The sequence below is a fragment of the Phytophthora infestans genome, genomic scaffold, assembly GCF_000142945.1.
Source record: "Phytophthora infestans T30-4 supercont1.2 genomic scaffold, whole genome shotgun sequence".
Classification (NCBI taxonomy): domain Eukaryota; phylum Oomycota; class Peronosporomycetes; order Peronosporales; family Peronosporaceae; genus Phytophthora; species Phytophthora infestans.
Window position 1 is genome coordinate 3,520,955 of NW_003303757.1, and position 21,848 is coordinate 3,542,802.

The window sequence follows — 21,848 nt, forward strand, 5'->3', positions numbered from 1 at the left end:
GTGTTCGTACAGTACATGTACAGGAGCGCAACAGCTATAATTCTTGAGCGTTGTGGGGATGCCGCAAAGAAGGAGGTTACGGCCAGAATTGGCTACAAAGAGGCGTTACTAGGCGTCGAGAGCCACACATTTCAAGTGCGATCTTCCAGCAGTGCCACACCAAATACACACAAGTCAATAACGTTTTATTTCCTGTTAAATCCGCCGTCAGGCTGTTCCTGAAATACCATTCCACCTCCTTCCTTTTTAAATGGCCTTTCTAAATAATTTCAATGAAACAGCAGCTGACGGATGGCCGCTTCCTTCATGACCACGGATGACATCACACTCCAATTCGCACTCACGGCCGGAAAGACCATCGGAACCTCTGCTTCCCCTGCATTGTCACCACTAATTGACGAAGTAGAAGCTGCCATGGCCCCTATCGAGACCGAGAAGACCATCGTTAACGGTGCGACAAGCTCTCATCATCCGCTTGTGCTTCTGCGTGTCTTTAGGACTCACCTTGATCGATTCTTTGTGTTGTAGAGGGTCTTTACCAGCGCAAGACTGCTGCTGATGCAGCTACTAACAAGTCTGCCGCCACCTACACGTGGCAGGACGTGGCCAAGCACAACACAGACAACAGCGCTTGGGTCATCATCCGCGGAATCGTATACGACGTAACTGGTGCGTATTTAGCGATCCATTGGCCTACAAGAGGCCTAGTACGACTGATAGATCACTGACAATATATCCTTGTGTACCACTAGAATGGGCGGATCGCCACCCTGGAGGCCGTGAACTCGTGCTGCTGCACTCTGGTCGCGAGTGCACCGACACATTCGACTCGTACCACCCATTCTCTAACCGCGCCGAGAAGATCCTGGCCAAATACGCCATTGGCAAGCTTGTCGGAGGCTCCGAGTTCCCCACCTACAAGCCTGACACAGGTTTCTACAGGGAATGCTGCGACCGTGTGCACCAGTACTTCAAGGACAACAACCTGGACCCTCGCAGTCCGTACTCGGGTCTGTTGCGCATGCTTTTCGTGGCTATCCTTGGTGCGGTGTCCTACGTGGGTATGAACCAGCTGCTGTCCGACAACATCTACGCACACTACGCATGGGGCGCCCTCTTCGGTGCGTGCCAAGCTCTACCTTTGCTGCACGTGATGCACGATGCCTCACACGCGGCCATTACCAGCAGCCCTACAGGCTGGAGACTTATCGGGCGTCTTGCAATGGACTGGGTGGCCGGCGCCAACATGGTGTCTTGGCTCAACCAGCACGTTGTGGGCCACCACATCTACACGAACGTTGCGGGAGCTGACCCTGACCTTCCCGTGGACTTCAAGAGCGACGTGCGTCGCATAGTGTACCGCCAGGTGTTGCTTCCAATCTACAAGTTCCAACACATCTACCTACCTCCGCTCTACGGCGTGCTCGGCCTCAAGTTCCGTGTTCAGGACATCTTTGAGACGTTCATCTCCCTCACCAACGGACCGCTACGTGTGAACCCCCTCTCTATCGGTGACTGGGCTGAAATGATCATCTCCAAGGCCTTCTGGGCGTTCTACCGCATCTACATCCCGCTGGTTGTGCTGCAGGTTAACCCCGCTCGCTTCTGGGGTGTTTTCCTTCTGGCCGAGTTTGTGACGGGCTGGTACTTGGCCTTCAACTTCCAAGTTAGTCACGTGTCCACGGCATGCGACTACCCTGGTGGTGATGAGGAGGTATCGGCTATCGAAGACGAGTGGGCTATCTCGCAGATCAAGTCATCGGTAGACTACGCGCACGGCTCGTTCCTCACGGCGTTCCTCACGGGTGCACTGAACTACCAGGTGACCCACCACCTCTTCCCCGGCGTCTCGCAGTATCATTACCCTGCTATCGCCCCGATCATCATGGACGTGTGCAACAAGTACAAGATCAAGTACACGGTGCTGCCTACGTTCTCAGCGGCTCTGGCTGGACACTTTGAGCATCTCGTTGTCATGGGAAAGATGGGCAAGCGTGTGACCGTCCACATGGGCTAAGCTTACGTCCGCTTAGCTGGTCGTCATTAATCGGCTGCAATCTGCTGTTTAACCGGTTGTCTCAACTCGCTGGTAAACATTACATGTACTGGCGAGCTGAGGTGGGAGTGGAGGAAGAGGTTGCCAGGGACTATTATACTCAGTATTGCATTGAGGTCAATTAGTACTTTTGTTTCCATTCCTTTCTTCTGTCAATTGAAACTACTGTACATGGTACTGGCAGGAACTGCGTACCGGAATTAACGGTATTTTTGCAACCGATCAATTTTTTGCAACCAGTGGCCCGTAAAAAGTCTGCAGCACCAGCAAAATTAACCAGTTTGGCATCAAAGCAGTGTCCCAGTAAAAGCGCGCTATTGCTTACAGTATTGTGAGCAAAGCGATGGTTTCAAATGGACAGGAGTATCTTATGCGAGATTTTACGCCTTCCGCCGTTCTGTCTTGAAACCGGTACATGTAGCACCTCGATGCAATTCGTGCCAAGTTTACAGGACCAGAACTCGGTAACAGTAAAATTGAACCGATAGCCATTACCGGTAAGTACATGTACCGCTTTGATACCGGTACTGGCGGTATCATACTTGCAGGAAGTCTTATTTATAATACTTCAGTACCGTATTCTAGAACTTTATTATTAAAAACATGCACATGTGTAGTATCATTGCTCAAGCGCGAACAAGTGCTCGTTCCGAAAGAGTCGTTCGTGCCTTCAGCGCTCGTGGCATCGATTCAACGCCACGAGTCCGACTCGGACTATTAATACATGTACAACACCTCGTGTTGTTTCCGGTTCTGGCTCGTTGCAATTTATACAATCTGCAGCTGTCGCTGTATGGGCACTGCCCATTGGGCAGATCCCGATCAGCCTTTCCAGACTCCACAAGTCGTGGGCGCACAGCTTTGATTTCGTTCCTGACCCCTTTCTTCAAGAAATTCTTGCCCTGCAAGCCAGACCGATTCTCTCGCTTTCGCCTCTCTCCGTCCCCACGACAAGAAAAGCAGCTGGCATCACCATTTCACTGGAGTCGACAGTCTCCGATTCATCAAGTCGAGGTCACAGTACCTTCAAAACATACAGCAGCATGGTCTTTGTAGTCTCATCGAGGACAGTCTTCCTGCCTTTGTTGCTTCTCTCAGTCGCTCGACACTTTGCGGACGCACACACATGGCTAGATTGCATTGACACGGATCGATCGAAATTGTACGACCAGAGCGCTTCGTATATTTTTGATGGTGCAGGCGGGAACGGATTTTGCGATGGCTACGGAGCAGGTTACCCCGGACGCGGTGACGGTAGCATTGGCACTGAATATACTCACAAGATGCTGAAAAACGAGGTCGAAGCTGGTATCCCAGTTTGCCAAGAGGTTGGTCCCAACACTTACTCGGATTGGCGTAAGCGACTTTCAGTTGCAGCGGGACAGACAGCGTACTTCGCGTATTTGCCTAATGGACACATCGTCAAGGACAAGAAGGGCGTTGGAACCCAGCACGGTGTCTACTGGACAGGCCAGGTCGGCACATCGCTCACATCGACACACGACATGACACAGGAGCACTTGATCGACGGAAAAACGATGGATTACGACGATGGAAATTGCGGCGAGACCGTCGACTACAATGGCGCTCCTAGTGGTCGTGCAGGGGACGGTAAACCCTGCATTGGTTCCTTTACCGTGCCGGCGGGCACGGCATCGGGAATCTACAAAATGGTGTGGTATTGGACGTTCTGGCTGGACAACCAGGGCGCGTATAAGGATCAAAACATGGCCAAGGGTTACTTTGGTGCGGCGTACTCGACTTGTTTCGAAGTTGAAGTGACCGGTGGTGAAGGCGGTAACAACGCTCAGAAGGCAGCTCCAGCTCCAGCTCCAGCTCCAGCTCCAGCTCCTGCTCCTGCGCTAGGGCCGAAACCACCTGCACCAGCCCCTGCACCAGCCCCCGCACCTGCCCCCGCACCTGCCCCAGCCCCAGCCTCTGCACCTGCACCAGCACCTGCACCAGCCTCTGCACCTGCACCAGCCCCTGCACCAGCCCCTGCACCAGCCCCTGCACCAGCCCCTGCACCTGCACCAATTGAAGCTCAAATTGGGGGAGAAGCAGCGCCGATGCCAGCAACTCCATCATGTACGCGGACAGTATCGGAGGGGGACGCAGCAGTCGGTATCAACATTGCCACCGATACGAGCTGTGGTTCCGGAGGACTGGGGTGCATAGACAACATCTGCAGGTACTGTAGAGTCTCGAACACGGAGAAATCCGCGCCGTTCGTTGAATGCGCCTCGATTGCAGCCTCGGCTGGGCCAGGAACGGTAGCGCCGGCTTGGAAGTAACCGGGAATGACGCAGATGGATTGAAGACCAAGACACAGTACAGTATCCGTGTTTGGCACGTGGCCCGTGGTATTCCGCCGGTCACCCCAAAGATGCATGTGTTAGAAGTGATGCGTACAGGAATAAAGGTACATGTCAGTCCCTGACATGTGTATCGGCATTGGTGCTCCATTAAATTATTTCGTGGTTGGATTGAAGAATCTCTCTACCAGACTACTGTACTTGTATTAAGGCTTCGCGGGTAGTAAAGCGTCCACAATAGCAAAGTTATTATTGTCTCGCTTGCAACACAAAAGTACTACTTTTTAATTTTGAAGCACAGTACAGAAAATCTGTCTTTTGTAACACGAGCTTGTCTATGAATATATCCTGTCGTACTTGATGCCATCAGCTCCACCAAGTCTGTTAGACAGAAAGATAATACATATTATCTAGCCCATAATACGAACAATGCCGAGCGAACGCGACCATTCATAATACGTATTATCTCCGCTTAATATGCGTTTTCTCAGAATACATGTAGCTGTTTTGGTAATCTGATGAAGGCATACTATGATTATGTGCTGAAGGGTCGCTCCTGTGTTGAAGCGTTGTAGCCTGCCCTTTCGGTATCGGTTTCCTGCTAGAGGTGCCTCTTGAATGTCCGTTACTGGGATCATTCACTCTCAGAACACTTCCATCAATCGAACACGCATCAACTGAACTGAAACTATCATATCCGACTCTCAGTATGCGTTTTACGATAATATGTATTATCGGCGAACACGGCCTAAGTTTGTGAAATATGAAAATAACTTGAAACTCAATAAACTGTATTAAAAATTGAGATCTTTATCGTCACAAGTCTAACATCAGCTTTTGTTTCTTGGATCGACCGTACTCCTCCCGCAGAATCGCCTCTACAGCAGAAATAATGACCGTCGGGCATCGACTTCGACATCGGCGTGTTAGGCTAAAACCATCATCACTACTTCAACAGCCTCAACATTATTTTTGCGTGTGATCGCTGACAGCACTGTGCTGCTATCTTTTGTGATGAAGAGAGAAAATGAGGAAGTGATATTGAAGGCATACATGACCGAGCAGCCCGTAGGCTTCGTAACCGCTGGGTCTGGGAGGTAAAACCCCTCTCCTGGGTCCAAACATCCTCCCAGTCCTGCTATCTTTGACTTCAACTGTCGACCAAATCTCAACACTCCCCCGTGGTCTACAGTGCCGTGACGGTGTTGACTGCTCCCACGTAATCGCAAAAGTCACGGTGAGTTACGAGGTTGTGTTGGCGCCCTCAGTAATCTTCGTGACCGGCCAGCAACCAGTTTTTCAGAAACTCCGTGCTCCGTCGTCATCACCTGCAGTCGGCCCATGGGCTACTCGCTTTGAGTCCTCCGCATGCCGGTTCTGGGCCTTGAGCCAGACCACGCCCAGCCCGTCCGAGAGCCCCGCGTGCCGTCGCTCGATCCGGAGCCAGACCACCAGCTCGTCCTAGAACCCCGTGTGCTGTCGCTCGAGCCAGGCCGTGTTAAACTCGTCAAAGAGCTCACACGCTGTTGCTTTCAAGCTTAGCCAGCCCATGCCCAGCTTGTCCAAAAAAGCCCCGCATGCTGTCGCTAGTTATCCTTACCGTCTCTTTTTCTCTTACCAAGGCTCGTAGACTTTACCTCGGGATGCGTCTCACGAACACCGAGACGGCCACATAAGGTTTGAAGTACATCTGTAGTCACATCTTTTGTTAGTAAGTCTGCCACATTTTCTTTAGTGTTTACGTATTCAATCTCCAAGTCTTTCAGTGCAATGCGTTCGCGGACAAACTGATATCTTGTGTCAATGTGCTTGGTACGCTGGTGGTGAATGGGATTCAAGGCCATGGCGATAGCTGACAGGTTATCAACAAATACCACCGTGGTGTTTTGCGGCATGTTCAACTCACCCAGTAGTTCTCGTAAGAATATCACCTCTTTAGCTCCGTGTACCAGTGCCATATACTCGGCTTCGATAGACGACAACGCCACAGTCCGTTGGCCTTTGCACGAGTACGTAATTGCACAATTCCCTACTTGCATAACGTATCCAGATACCGATCTCCGCGTGTCGGTGTCTTTTGCATAATCGGGGTCAACGTACGCTGTTAGCTGCAGGCCATTATGATGTCTTCCATCAATGACAAGTCCGTATCCCATGGTGCCTTTCACGTAGCGTAGTATTCGCTTTGCTGCATTCCAGTGCGGAATACCTGGACCATTCAAGTACTTGCTCACACACTGAATTCCGAACGCAATATCGGGTCTGCTACCCGTCATCAAATACATCAATGAACCCACGAGTCCTCGGTAGTCTTTGGCTTTCATTTGTTCACGCTCGTCATCATTCTTAGGACTGTCCTCTTTTGAGAGTAGTACCTGGGTCACAGTGAGTTTTGCACGGATTCATCTGTGTCAGGTTAAACCGCTCAATCACACTCTTGGCGTAGGAAGTTTGATCGATGCTGAGTGTCTTCGACGATCGATCTCGCTGCACGCGTAGCCCCAGGATGTGATGCACTTCACCCATGTCTTTGCATTTAAACGCTTCTGCTAACATGATTTTAATGGCTTCTATTCCACTTGTCGTGTCTGCTATCAAGAGTAAATCGTCCACGTAAATGCCAATGATGGATAAGGCATGGTCGCCTGTACGCACGTAAATGCATGCATCACTATTGAGTTTCACATAGCCTTTTGTCTTTAGAAAGTCCGTTAACTTTTTGTGCCACGCTCGCGGTGCTTGCTTTAGACCATAAAGTGACTTTGTCAGTAGACACACGAGGTTCTCTTTTCCTTTGACCACAAGGCCTTCGGGCTGTAACATGTAAACTTCTTCAGTCATTTCACCGTTTAGAAATGCGGTATCCACGTCTGTCTGATGACATTCCCAGTCGTTGATTGCCACTAACGCGAGTAGCATGCGAAGAGATTTCAGTCTAATTACAGGAGCAAATATTTCGTCATAGTCTACATATTTTACTTCCTCATATCCACGAATGACCAGTCTTGCTTTGTAGCGTTCGACATTGCCTTAAAAGTCGTACTTGATCTTAAATATCCATTTCGAAGTAAGCGCACGTTATCCTTTTGGTAGCGTTACCAGCTTCCATGTGTCGTGAGCTATGAGTGATCTACCTTCTTTATCAATCGCCTTCCGCCAGTGCAGTGATTCGCTGCAAGTCATTGCTTCATTGTATGACTTCGGCTCAGCACTAGTAGCCATGCAGTTGATCTTGCTGTTTTCATTCTTGTTAGCTATATTTTCGGTTGCCACCATCAGTTCTGCCTACTTCTGCTTCTCAGAGAGTCGATCGGCAGCGCACATGGTAAGCACTTGTGGTTCAGATCCAGCAGTAGGGAGCTCAAGTATAGAGATTTTATTGTTGACCTGTTGGCCCACGTAGCTGCTCACACCCGGTAGATTTCCCTGCTCGTCACGCAGCTCATCTACATTAAAATCGTCAAGAAAGAAGTCAAGTTGTTGAATCTCTTTGTCATAGCTGTTCAGCTCCTCGATAGGTTCTGCGTAGAAGACTAAGTCTGGAATCGACTGGGCCAATTTCGAGGGTTGAATGAGATCGAGATGATGCAGCTTTTTTAGTCTGTCTAATTCCAGTCGCTTTAGTTCCATTGCAGCGTAGGAGTAAGATTCATCAAACGTAGCATGACAGGTAGTTACGACTGTAGTAGTACCGCAATGCAATACACGCCACGCTTTTCGGTTGTCTGCATACCCGACAAAAATCCCTCGAACACTGCGATTATGGAGAGTCTTCCGTGTACCCGGTGTTGCTGTCAGTTCCAGTCGCTTAGGATGGGTTGCCGATACGTACGTGTAAGCTAGAGATCCAAATACACGCAAGTTGCTGTAATCAGGTTCTCGTAGGTGCCAGCGCTCATACGGCGTGACTTCCGCTCGTCTAAGAGGACTAATGTTGCCAAGTAGTGCTGCTGTCAGGAGTGCTTCACCCCAAAATTGCTTTGGTAGCTGTGAATCGATCAGTAGAGCTCGAACTTTTCGAAAAAGAACACGAAATCGCACTTCGGCACTACCATTTTGCTCTGGGGTATATGGTGTTGTTGTTTGTCGTGCAATACCTTTGACTTCACAAAATTTTACCCACTCAGGAGAAGTAAACTCGCCACCATTGTCTGAGTTCACCGCTTACACTGGACAGTTGTGTTTTGTTTCAGCAGATATCACATATTGCTTAAAATGACGAAGAGCTTCTGCCTTGGTCTCAAGGAGATACGTCGTCACAAACCCAGAAAAATCATCAACAAATAAGAGAACGTATCGTTTGTTTCCAAATGTTGAGACTTCAATCGGTCTTTTAATGTCTGTGTACACCAGCTCATTTGGTGAAGTTGCATGCTTTGTGTAGGTTGACTTAAACGACGCTCGTTGTTGGTTTGAACGTTCGCAGACGTCACAAACAGGAAATTTAACTAAGTCTCGTTCTGCCACTTGAAGTCCATGTGCTTTACCTCTGGCTGCCAGTCTCGCAATATTCTGGTAGCCTAGGTGCCCACATCGAGAATGCCAAAGACTGATCGGTTGATTTACAACTCTAACGTAAGCAGATTCAGTGAGTGTATTGATGCAGTTGGGCTTAAACACGTAGAGTCTGTTGAACCGGTTTTCAGCTGACTTGATTCGCATTTTTCCTTTGTGAGTAATGGCTCGATCGACGTACGTGCTGAAGTCTGACTTGACGTCCTTCTCACGGAGGCAGCGCACACTAAGCAGATTTCTCGATAATTTGGGCAGGTAAAAACATTTTGATAGCGTCAGCTTCACGTTACTTCCGTCTTCACCCTTGAGGTCTAACACTACTCTTCCAATACCATCCACTTCGACGTAATTGTTGTCTCCCAAATGAACTCTCTGCGATACTGCTTTAAGCTCCGTAAAGTAACTTTTGTCGTAGCACATGTGATGCGTACACCCAGAGTATAGCACCCATAATTCACGAGACAATGTTGGATCCTTAGAGGCTACGGCTGCTTGAAGTGCTATAGCTTGTTTGCTGCTTTTAATGTATTCATGATCCATCGCCACAGCAACTGCAAGACGTCGTAGCTGTCCAGTGATTCTTCTTCTTCCGTAGCGATCATCATGTTTGCGGCTGTAGGCTTATGTGTATTAGCACCGCGCTCATGGTCGTGTCTTGCTTTCATGCGGCAGTCGCGAATGATGTGCCCTTGTTTTCCGCAATAATGGCATTCTTTGTCTGTCTCGTTTCGCTGGTATGGGCGACCACTTGGCTGCTTCAGTTGACTGCGAAACGGCAGGCGACCACCGGAACGACGATGTGGTCCCTGTCCAAAATGTGCGATCGCCTTGGAGCTCAAATTCGGTGCTGGAAACGGCAATTGTTGGCTTCCTTCGGTCAGGTGCGCTTGAATGTCTGTTGTTTCTTTGATGTCTTTGCGGGTGTCCGACTCCAGCAATAATTTGGCTTGAAAGTCTTTCCACGCTAATCCTTTTTCGTTCTGACACACCATCACTAGGTTCTTCCAGGTGTCAGGTAGCGATCTAAGCATCTGCATCACCTTTTCTTCGTCATCAACGGGTCTGCGAAGCCTGGCAAGTGCTTCTGCTTTGTCTTCTAGTGCATTGATATGAGCTTGCATGTCTTCACCGTCGTTGTATTTAAGACTCTGAAAGTCTTTTCTTGCTCGAAAGATGTTGATAGTACCTTGCCCAGCATATACACGCTCCATGTGATCATACGTTAGCCACGACCTCTTGTACTTCCCCAACGCTCTCACTGTTGGATCATCCAAAGAGCTGATGAGAAGATAAAGCGCCTTTTTGTCTCTAGCAATGAAGTCTTCACGCCTGCGGTGACTCCACCTCTCACTGAAACGTAGTTCTTTAGCTACAATATCCTAGACATCTTCAGCTTCCAGCAGAGTCTGGATGCGGATTTGCCACGCAGTAAAATCAGGCTTACGCGAGTCGAAATTCCACGACTCCTTCCAGGTGAGGCGCGACATCTTCGTGACCGACTGTTGCTTCCTGGCGAAGTTGGGCTCAAAACCTTTTGTGATGAAGAGAGGAAATGAGGAAGTTATATTGAAGGCATACATGGCCGAGCAGCCCGTAGGTTTCGTAATCGCTGGGTCTGGGAGGTAAAACCCCTCTCCTGGGTCCAAACATCCTCCCAGTCCTGCTATCTTTGACTTCAACTGTCGGCCAAATCTCAACACTATCATCGTCGGTAGGGTCACGTTGGACAAAAACTTTCTCCGAATCCTCGCCGACAACAAAACCCAACATTGCATCGTCGTTCTCCTCGCCTTGAAGTTCGTCCGCTGTATACTCCTCCATAGTAACGTCTTCATTTTTATCGTCGCAGCACACGATCTCTTCAATGCTCGTTGGGCCTCGAATCCGAAGCAGCCGCATGCATGCCCTCAGCTAAACTATCGTCGATCATTTTATTAGCCTACTCCATTGAGCGACGAGAGTTCGAACGACCCAGAACCAGTGCCATGTGGCAAAAACATTTTAGTATTTTGTCGCTCGATACCTCCTGCCAACAGGACTTAACCCAGCGCATTGCAGTAAGCTGATCCACCTTGTAAATGTCATGCACCAACCCACGTTCTTCAACGTCTAATGCTTGTTGAAGAGTGACGCTGTCGGTAACGTCGTTGCAGAGACGCAATTATTCCCGCATGTATTAATAATGGCTGAATCTTAGATGTAGTATTCGGACGTAGAAACACAGTTTTACGTTGCTCCACTCCATATTGCTGGCTGTCTGCAGTGAGGTGCTGTCCACTAGCAATGCAAAACGTCGGTGACATGCACACATGTCTTCGTCTAGCTTGCGGAGTCACTCCTGGAAAAGCACGGCCGTCGTCCAGACCTTCTCATTGTTGCGGTAATAGATGCCCAATTGCCAAAGAGTCACCCGTCTTTTCTTAAATGGCCTCGGTTTGCGTGCGTGCCCAACAATAAAAGGCTCTCGTTTATCAGATCCGTCCGCGTCGCATGCCTGAGCGACAGTAAACCGTGTTTTGTTCTTTGAGCAATAGTCTTGCAGGACAACTAAAACAAGAGGTCTGTCTCGTACAGTAGAAGTGCTGTAGCGCGTAACGCTTCAAAAACGAAGGAACTTCTACGTGGGGATGCCTACCAAAGCGGATGTAGGTTGCTATTAGAGACAGATGCTAATGGTAACTCCAAAATCGGTAAGATTAATATAGTGATAATATCACCTGTAGACCAGTTAAAAAATATTACCTAATATTTTCTTCTGAGACAAAATGATATTATGAAGAAAAATGCAGAAAGTCACGAGCAGGTCCTGACCTAAGGACCTGGTATCTGGAGGTACAGGTGGTTTTTGACTTAATATCTGCACATACCAGCACTTAGGTCGTGACCTAAATACTGCGCGTTCATTGGAGGATTCGTCACATTTTTTGGCTGGAGCTTCCTTCTTTGCTGATAGACCAAGTAGTGCATGGCAATCTGCCGTTTGGACGCAGCGCAGAATACGAGCTTGAGATTGACTTTAGAGGCCTGTTAGAGCTACATACAAGGCGTGCATGTGGGGGCATGCAACGGTGCGGCAGCGTCCATCTCCAACACCACGACAGAAGATCCTCCTCGGTCACCGCCACGCCCGGATCCACGACCTCGACGCAAGTTCTGACCACTGCAGATCCAACCCCAAGTAGCACCAAAAATAACACCGCCCACGTCTGAGATGCCCACTGCCACTGCTAAGGCACCGACGAGCACTGCATACAATGATACGACAGCAGCAGCGGTGTCGTCATCGACGTTAACCCTTAAAGGTACCCCAGACACGCACGTCTCGACAGCTTCTAGAGCTAACTGGATTATATCACTAATGTGGAACTCGGAGCACTGCTGCTGCAAGACCATCACGTACTTGTACCCCGGACTACGCTTTTAGTGCAAGCCCATACATCCGCCGCGATACACAGCGTCGTTTTGCTAAATCTAATGCATCAGCTATTATCATGGCTGCATTACGATTTAATTTTTTCGAAGCAAGTTGCTGCTCTAAACTCAAGATCAGTTATGGTCCACTTCAAGGTAAGTATTGTACTTTGTTCAAAACAAATTGAAACTAATTTTTATCATCGCGATCATTATTGCGTAGCCATTTCGAAAATGCGTCGATACTTTTACGACCACGTTCAGCATCAGCCTTTTCGATGGATGATTGGACAGACAGCCCGCTTCGCACAAGACGTTGGACGTACTTGATGACCAACAAGCGTCTTGAAAAGAACTTTGATTCTTTTGCCGAAGATCTCCACTTTGTTCCGTACGTGCGCTCTAGCGTTTCAATAGAAGGCTGGTTCGCCAATCCGTCGTGCCATTCAGTCCATAACTCGCGTACAGTTGATACACCACGACTCATGGTATATTGGACAAGATTACAGCTCGACGATGACACTTGCTGATGAGTAGGTTCTGGATTGATGCTGACTGTACTCTCGTGCACCAAGGTCTCACTGTCCAGTGTTGTACTGTTATTAGGAAGCGGGATTAAACGGAAGGCTACGTCGCCGTGAAGGAATGAGGTGAGCTGTCCTTGCATCTGCTGTACTTGCTTCATCACATCAAGATGCCTTGCTTCTACTTTATCCATGACTGCTGCGTGTTGGGTTTTAATTTGTTCAGATAAGAGAGGCAATGCTACTTGAAGTTGCGATTCGATGGGGTCCTGAGCTGAATGGATGGCAGCCAAAAGTTGAGCTCGATACTGCTGAAAACGGTCACCAAATAATTGATGTTGCTGTATTCTACACCTTTGCCAGGCCAAGATGGTGCTACTCCACTTCAAACCGGATTTTTTTAAAAAAATGAAAACAAAAATTTGATTACGAAAAAGTAGCACTAAAAAGGAAATTCAAAGTGGCGAAAACGCAGAGCAAAGTGGTCCCCTCAGGCTGAGCTGCAGCTAGGTGCCGTACTGCATGTCTTCCATGCGCTCCGCGGCAGCAACGGAATGCTGGCAATGCAGTGTCAACCTGTTAGCAAGGTGCGTGTCGATATATTCCGATGCGGCGTCTCGCCGCGCGTTCCAGTTTCTCCATCCGAGCAGCCGCAACCGTCCCGCGAGGATGCTCCACAACCAGCCCTTTACGGGGCAAGGCAAGGTCGGCCTTGATCTTGGCCTTAAAAGCACTAATACACCCTGTAGCACCAGTTCAAAAGTCGGTTAGTATGCCATTTAAAAAAATATAGTAATACAGTATACTGCGTACCTTGAATGGGGTTACATATTGAAGAGTACGGAGCCAGCCGTACAAGTACCAAGTCGGCTCGTTCAGCGACGTGTGCTTCCGTTTGCTTCCACAAATCGACGTGATGTGGTGGCGGGGATTCCGTTGTGGGCGGCCACAAGCGTCCAGTCACCGCCGACACGGAGGCAGTCGAGGACACGAGCTCTGGCAAATGCGAGGTGCGGGGCTCTGGGCATCTTGGGGTAGGTAGAGGCTTGGCTTGGTTGAGGGCTTGGTAAAAGATTGATAAGAGAGAGCGAGGAATGGCAATGAAGTGCTCGCGCACACGCTCAGGAGGGTTGATCCGCTTTGAACTGCGAATAAACCACTTTGAAGTACGGAGTGCGTTTACTCGACATATTTGTGAAGTGACATAAACTCTAATGTAAAAATTGAGAATAATTTTTAAAAAGGTTTAGTTACTTCACCACTTTGAAGTGGAGTAGCACCATCTTGACCTGGCAAAGGTGTAGTAGGTAGGTTCTGAAACAGTACAGCTGCATCTTGAATCAGTACTACACGTAAATACTCCAGTAATTCAATGAACCCTCGAGCAGCCAAGTTTTGCTCCCATTCTCCAGAAAGTACTCTCGACGTAGACCCGGAAAAATATTTAGCAGCAGCTCTTCAGGAGGATCGACTGTCGCGCGTGACAAATAGTAAATACGAGCTTTTGCAGGATGGCCTGATAGAGCACGGATGGCTTCACGGGCCAAAGGAGCCGAGTAGACGGCTTCCACCGTATCCATTCCCCATCGTCCATGGCGTCGAGTTTGTAAGACGTCGACATCAGCACTTTCTAGTTGCCTTACGCCCTGTTGTCTGTTGATGTGTGTTTTCTTGTTGAATGTCAACCCTAGTAGCTTGAAAACAGCTTCGTAGCTTTTCTTATGCGTATCGTACGAGATTGACTTGACCCGATTCTTGCCACTTAAAAATTTAATGTCATACCAGTCTCTAGACCGCTCAAACGAGGGAAGTGGTTCTAAGAGGACGTGAAAGCGCTCGAACAACTAAAATGAGACAGCACCAATTGGACACAAGTGTACGTTTTTGTTTCGCATAAAGCCGACGTGTTGAAGTTTCCCGTACGTGTTTGTTTTACCATGTTGAATTAGCAAAACAAGAGCTATGCAGGGCTGTAAACCTTCATTATCAAGCGGCTGCGAAAACATATCAGCCAATTCCAAGTCGCGTACATTCTCGCCCCGAAGTAATCCGTAGTGAGATAGCAAAAAGGCTGCACGCCCACGGAGGTTATCAAGCTGCAAAAATGCATCGCAAATATGTTGGAATTGCAATTCAGAATGGTAGCCGTCTAGAAGTGAGCCGACACCCCGATCTTGATAATTCTTCTTCTTCGTTTGAGTGGTCTGAGCTTGCACATTTCTAATCAGCTGTTTCACTTGGACAGACCGCGGGTGCTCGTTCGAGTTGATACGCAGCGCGACTTGTTGATTGTATAAATCTACAACAGCATTTGTGTACCCACAGACAGTCGATCCTCCAACAGTGCAGCCTTTCTTCTTCTTAGATTCTCTCCCTACAACTTGCTCAGTCAGGAAGAGGTGCAGTTTCCCCTTCGTGACGGTGGCACCATCGCAAACTTTCTTGGCAGTGCACCATGCACTGAATTCTTTCTGGTAGCCACCGTACTTCCTCTTGGTATTAGTAGGGCGGGTCTCCAACGTGGCCTGGAACGTTGAGCGTTCACTCGCTTCGATTTGCACTTGAATTGCGCTGTCATCCATTGGTGAGTGTATACTTTCTGCTAAAGAAGCTGCTGCTGCCGAGCGAAGAGAGGTGCCAGATTGCTTAGCCATCTTGACTGCGTCTGTTCGAATGTGACGGGGGAAGTAACAGGAAACACATATTTTGGTTAGATCACAAATTTGATAGTGACTTGGGTCCGGACCCCATACGACCGAGACACATGATACTCATTAAATATCAACATAATATTAATTAAGACGATATTTTATTTCTCAAAGAAAGCGTAATCTGTTTAAATCCACCAATCAGATGTCGTTAACGTTCGACTAGCTGAGGTATTACTAATCAACATGAAGTCCGGGGCTGTTGAAGTTAGACTCGTCTCTAACGCACGAGTCATATAAAACATAATATGCATTATAATAAGGGCAACTTGCCTTTCTGAAACGGTTGGCAATGGCCAACCTGTAGTGTGTTTTAGGCAGCAGTATAGAGTCTTCTAGCTTAGCTTTCTTCTAGCTGCTCATTAATGCTCACTCTATCTTTCATCAACCCTTCGACAAGTCCTTCTACTCTACGTGCGAAAGCTGCCCCTTCAACAGGTCATAAGGCCCCAGCCAAGCCTCAACTGACGACTTTCCTCGACTTTCCGGCTCAAGGAATTACGACGTGTGGCAGACCCGAGTGACGGCATCTCTTGATGGGAAGCATCTACTCGGTTTCGTCACGAAGAAAGACTACGACAGGTTAAGCAGCGAAGAAGATGACGAAGACTCGTCCGACAGCGAGAGGTCCGATGTCGAGGATTCACCCAAGACCTCGCCTCCAGTCGAATACAACTCCGAGTCCGTCAACTACGAGCCAACCCCCGAAGAAGAAGATGAAGAAGCAGAATCCGGCAGCGAAGAAGATGCCAAGACCAGCAAGAAGCCCAAGGCGCCGTCGCCAATCCGCTCGTTCTCGCAGCGCAAGGTGCAGCACCGAGTCAAAAAGGAGAAGCGCGTGCCGCTGTCGTCCATCCGTCTTTGTCGCATGGAGTCATAGACCAAGTCGTTCCTGATGAAGACAATGGACGACACGCACATTCGTCTGGTCAAGAACCTCACCATGGCCAATGACATCTTCCAAGCCATTTGCAAGACGTACGAGGGTGCCGCATTCCATGGCGACCCGTACTATATCCTGCACTTTCTCATGAAGACCAAGTACGAGGAAGGCAGTGATGTGAACGAGTTCTTCCTCGTTCTAGAAGACGCGATTAGAGCCCCGTCCAAGGCGACCGAATCGGGCCTCACAGACGGCCAGAAGTCTGTCTACCTATTCCACACTATGCCAGCGTCCTGGAAGGACGACCTGCGTATTTGGAAAGGTAACCACAAGTACATCCCGTATGACGAGCTCAAGACGAGCATCGAGGACAAGATCCGCAAAATGGAGGCCGAGACGCGCTACACTCTGGCGAAGGATACCCCCCGAGAGCCGCACTACTAAGGGTGAGCAAGCTCTCATTGCTCCAGCCCAAGCTCCGGCATATCCCGTGTCGTCTGAGCAGGTGTGCAGCTACTGCCAGAAGCCTCCCCACGTCATTCGCCGCCCTGAAACAAAGATTTTCAATGCCAGATTTAGGGGAGGTGAAGTACATCCTCGGCTGGTCTATTGAACGGAACCGTGAGTCCGAACGATATGTATCCACCAGCAAAAGTATGCCACAAATGTCCTTGACAAGTATAAACATCTCATTTCGTACCCTACTGCGACGCCCTCAGATCGCAGCATCAAGCTCACGAAAGCCATGGAGCCTCCGACCCAAGAAGAGAAAGAGGCAATGAAAGACATTCCATACAGAGAAGTTGTAGACAGTCTAATGTACCACATGGCTGGCACTCGCCCCGATCTAGCATGCTACATGCGCGAAGTCAGCCAATTCCTAGTAAACCCTGGAAAGGAACATTGGAAAGCAGTGGTAAGAGGCATACAATATCTATCTGGCACGACTGACCAAGGTCTGCTACTTGGTGGATCAACGTCAGTTGATGCTAGTAACCTAGCCGATCAGTTGACAGCCTACACATACTCTGACTATGCTAATTGTCCTGACACGAGAAGGTCGGTTGGCGGATACGTCACAATGATCGGGACAAGTCCCATCTCATGGATTTCGAGGAAGCACCATACTGTCGTGCTTTCGACTACAGAGGCTGAGTACATTGTCTTATGCCATTGTATGCAAGAGGTCATCTTTCTCAAACTGCTACTCAAAGAGCTAGGTTTCTTGACAACCAAAGCCATTGTTATCAACGAGGACAATTAAAGCTGCATTAAAATCGCTAGTAGCACGGATGATCAAAGCATATTGACATCCGGTACCATTTTGTTCAGGAAAAGGTAGAACGACACGAATTCAGCGTCACCTACTGCAACACTAAGTCAATGATAGCAGACACCTTTACCAAGTCACTTGACAAGCATCAGCTCCGGAATTTAAGAAGACAACTAGGAATGCGATCACTTAGTGAATTAGCAAATAGATAAATCAATAAACACGGTCTAATACATATTCATTTCACAATATCAATGAGTCACAGGATAGTGTTGGGTTATCCCTACAATAGGTATACCCACTGTATTCTATAGGTTTTACCCTCACTGAGGTTTCCCTGGTACACAGCCACCGAATAACAATATTAATGTGAAAATGAATGACAAAGTCAAAAGAAGCAAATGTATAATCTGCTTAAGCCTCCAGAGCTACCTTACGCACAAACATAAGGCGATTGATCCACTCGCCATATTGCTCCTAGCTGCCCTTGATCGACTCATCATGAGCAGTGTACTTGTGACCCTGCACCTCCAGGACGAGCGCGTGCCCGACGCCCATGGTGTTGCTGGCAGTCACAATCTAGAATCCATCTTCGAGCTTCAGACGCTTGATGCCCGCAATGCCACTGTGTCCAGTACGCTGCCGGTTGTACTTAAGGTCCTTGAGCTAAATGCGCAATCCAGCACGCTCCAGCTGGGACAGAAACGCCTTGAGTACCTTCCAGCGGACGCCGCGAGAAAAATCAGATCCACGCTTATCAGCATCAGCAAGAAATCAATCCACTTCGGCGTCCGGCACTGCTGATGGCTCACCCAGTAGCTGCACAGCTTGCTGCAGCGCGTTGAACAAGCAGGTCCCGCTCACGTTGGCACCAATAAGCGTCGGAACTGCCTTTCTCGCCCACTGCAGAAAGTTGTCCGGACGCCCAGCCAGCACCCACACATCCACCACAAGCATTGCTTAGCCAATGCTGTCCTCCTTGAGCGAATCCTTCGGCTCCCATGTGGGGTCCCAGCTCTCCGTCCCCTTGTAGCCATCAGGCTTCCTCCAGACGACTTGGTACTTGGTACCTTTCGCCGTATCCTTGCGGTCCGAGAGGTATGCCACGGGCCAAGTCTCAGCTTCAGCCTGTTCCTCTGGCGGTATCGTTATAGCTGACCTGCACCTGCTGCACCTTGGGCGGTGTCCTGGGCCTGATCTGTACCAGCTGCTCCGTTGAAGTTTTGGCGCTGACCTTCACCTGCTGCTGGCCTGAGCTCTTGACTCCACCTGACATCTTGTCCACCTGCATGGTACGCGCCATGACTTTTCAGGGCTAAAGCAACCCCAATACAACCTAAACGCACACACAAGCAAGTAAAGGCAAAAGAACAGTTTATTCAAACTTAACTGCGATGTCAAAAGTGGAAATGAGCGCATGCATGCAGGCGTGGGCACGAGGTCTGCAGAACGCACGACAAGTGCTGGTGGCCATGTGGTATGAAAAGACTTGCCTAGATACACAGAGCTGGATTTCTTATGCAACACAAAAAGGGGCAACTTTCGATGTAACGGTTTCACCGCGATTATACCTAAAGACGTCCGGACCGGACAGCGGTAAGCGACGAGCCAGGGAGGCTGTTGAAGTTAGACTCGTCTCTAACGCACGACTCATATAAAACATAATATGCATTATAATAAGGGCAACTTGCCTTTCTGAAACGGCTGACAATGACCAACATGTAGTGCGTTTTAGGCAGCAGTATAGAGTCTTCTAGCTTAGCTTTCTTCTAGCTGCTCATTAGTGCTCACTCTTTCTTTCACCAACCCTTCGACAAGTCCTTCTACTCTACGTGCGATAGCTGCCCCTTCAACAGGGGCAAGGTTGGCGTCCTGTGTTGGCACTGCTGAGCACATTAATCTAGCGTTACAGGCTGCGGGTTTATTTGACACGCGATGTGAACGAGGCTATCGGTGGAGAACACGAACAGATACCTTGATTTCGCTCTATCGACATTAAACAGCCGAAAGCGTTTGCAGTTTTCCATCTCGATCGCCTTTGTCTGTGTCACAGTGAAATACTAGAGCAAATACTCGTCAGTATTAAAGCCTACTGATCTGACCGAATGAGCTCTCTCGGTTTACAGAGGGTAAGGTATCAAGAAACGTACTTAAGCGGGACAATATTATAAATATCATCTAGTATCTAATATTTTTTCAAATTTACGAGTTAATTTAAATTACTTTGTTAATTTTTCAAAAAAGAGTTCCAATTAATATTTAAAATCGAAAAAGTACTATTACTTTCAAAACCATCATGTGATATTTGGTTTCCATTAGCCCCTGATAAGAGATTACCTGAAAAAGAGTGCATACACATACCGTACATGTAAGAAAAGAAAGAATAATCAGCACTTCCCTTATCAAATTCTCAGAGTTCTCTCTTTTCGGTCAAATGGGCACGATTTTGAAAATACACCCGCAGCGGACATGCCTACTAATAATACACCGATACCTTTATTTTCGAGACTCGAAATTCGAGTCGATGCCATCTGGGATTTGAAAATTGCAGACGAAAGAGAATTACATGTACTGTACACTGCACACATGGCGGATACTCCCGCTGCCAAATTCGCAGTGTGAATACCGGTACAATGTACCGGTGGTAAAAGTAAGGTAAGGTATTACGTGTTCGCGTAGGCTAGTCGGCGGCATCACCTGGAGATATGCCGGGATGTCTTGTCGCCGAAGAATGTGGCCGAACAACCCCCATCGGGCATATCCTATTTACTCCTGGACACAATTTCAAATACCTGCTTTTACAAAAACATGTACAGCAATACCCATACCGGTACAAGGGTACTTTTGAAAACTTCAAACAGGTGTTTTGTACGTTTTCTGAACGCAGTACCCCTTCTGATTATTAATAATAATACCTGTTCTATTTTAATAAGTACTTTATTGAGAACAGGACACGGTACTGTACAGTACTGAACGCCCTGATTCTCTAATGATTCAGGGCCGATCCAGACCAGCTTGTCCCGCAAATTACAGACGGAGAAATTCCCAGCTTTTCTTCTGCTCCCCAGCTTTTCTCTGTGCCGTTCCTATAAACCAGACCAATCACTCTCAAAAATGTTGGTGGAAAAGGTCTCACTCTGTAAACTCTCGAGTCTTGGTCACGGCTCGCTGCGCGGCGATACAGCCACAAGCTAAGCGATAGCCATGGTCACCATTGCATCCTCAACAATGGCCTTGGCGCCTCTCTTACTCTCAATGATGTCGCATAATACTGAGGCGCACTCCTGGATAGACTGCATCGACACCGACCGGTCCAAAATCTACGATCAAAGTGCATCCTACATTTTTGGCGGTGCCGGCGGAAACGGATTCTGCGGAGGCTATGGGGCGGGCTACCCGGGTCGCGGTGATATCGACATTGGCACCGGATACACGTACAAAATGCTGAAGAACGAGGTCGAGGCCGGAACACCCGTGTGCCAGAACGTTGGCGCTAACACGTACTCGGACTGGCGGAAACGGGTTTCAGTGGCGCCGGGTCAGACGGCGTACTTCGCGTATCTGCCGAATGGCCATATCGTTAAGGACAAGAAGGGTGTCGGCACGCAGCACGGTGTCTACTGGACAGGTCAGGTGGGCACATCGCTCACGTCTACGCTTGATATGAAGCCTGAAAACTTGCTGGGCGGACATACCATGAACTACGATGACGGTAACTGCGGTGAGACCGTCGATATCAATGGCGCCCCTAGCAGCCGCGCAGGTGATGGCAAGCCGTGCATCGGCTCGTTTGTCGTGCCGGCAGGAACTGCCCCGGGTGTCTACAGCTTGGTCTGGTATTGGACGTTTTGGCTGGACGACCAAGCTGCATACATCGATCAGACGCAGGCGAAGGGGTACTTCGGTGCAGCGTATTCAACCTGCTTTGAGGTGGAGGTAACTTCGAGTGGTGCTGTTCCTGCAGCCCAAATGCCTATTGCTCCGGTGACAGTGGCACCGGCCCCGGCACCTGCACCAGCCCCAACGCCGTCCCCGACACCGAGACCCACTCCGGCACCTGCACCTGCACCTGCACCAGGTCCGACTCCGGCACCGATAATCCCATCGACATTGGCCCCTGTGGATAAGGCCGGACCTCCGATCGTTGGTGCTGCAGCTCCGAA

General features: G+C 48.9%; 4 protein-coding genes across 4 annotated transcripts; 3 read left to right on the forward strand and 1 right to left on the reverse strand.

The window, feature by feature from the left end:
• Positions 1-306: 306 nt before the first annotated feature.
• On the forward strand, positions 307-2,017 carry PITG_01654 (Delta(5) fatty acid desaturase, putative; the record flags this gene model as incomplete). Its single annotated transcript, XM_002908235.1, has 3 exons — positions 307-451; positions 529-669; positions 753-2,017. The coding sequence occupies 3 exons, from the start codon at positions 307-309 to the stop codon at positions 2,015-2,017; spliced, it is 1,551 nt and encodes a 516-aa protein (XP_002908281.1).
• A 911-nt stretch (positions 2,018-2,928) lies between these two features.
• On the forward strand, positions 2,929-3,838 carry PITG_01655 (uncharacterized protein; the record flags this gene model as incomplete). The annotated part of the gene is made up of 2 exons (XM_002908236.1): positions 2,929-3,743; positions 3,793-3,838. The coding sequence occupies 2 exons, from the start codon at positions 3,100-3,102 to the stop codon at positions 3,836-3,838; spliced, it is 690 nt and encodes a 229-aa protein (XP_002908282.1).
• Positions 3,839-17,928: 14,090 nt separating this feature from the next.
• PITG_01658 (uncharacterized protein) lies at positions 17,929-18,642 on the reverse strand (the record flags this gene model as incomplete). Its single annotated transcript, XM_002908237.1, has 5 exons — positions 17,929-17,968; positions 18,013-18,113; positions 18,200-18,324; positions 18,372-18,438; positions 18,484-18,642. 5 exons carry the CDS (start codon positions 18,640-18,642, stop codon positions 17,929-17,931), a joined length of 492 nt encoding a protein of 163 aa, XP_002908283.1.
• Positions 18,643-20,889: 2,247 nt separating this feature from the next.
• PITG_01659 (uncharacterized protein) lies at positions 20,890-21,625 on the forward strand (the record flags this gene model as incomplete). The annotated part of the gene is made up of 2 exons (XM_002908238.1): positions 20,890-21,530; positions 21,574-21,625. The coding sequence occupies 2 exons, from the start codon at positions 20,890-20,892 to the stop codon at positions 21,623-21,625; spliced, it is 693 nt and encodes a 230-aa protein (XP_002908284.1).
• Positions 21,626-21,848: the final 223 nt, after the last annotated feature.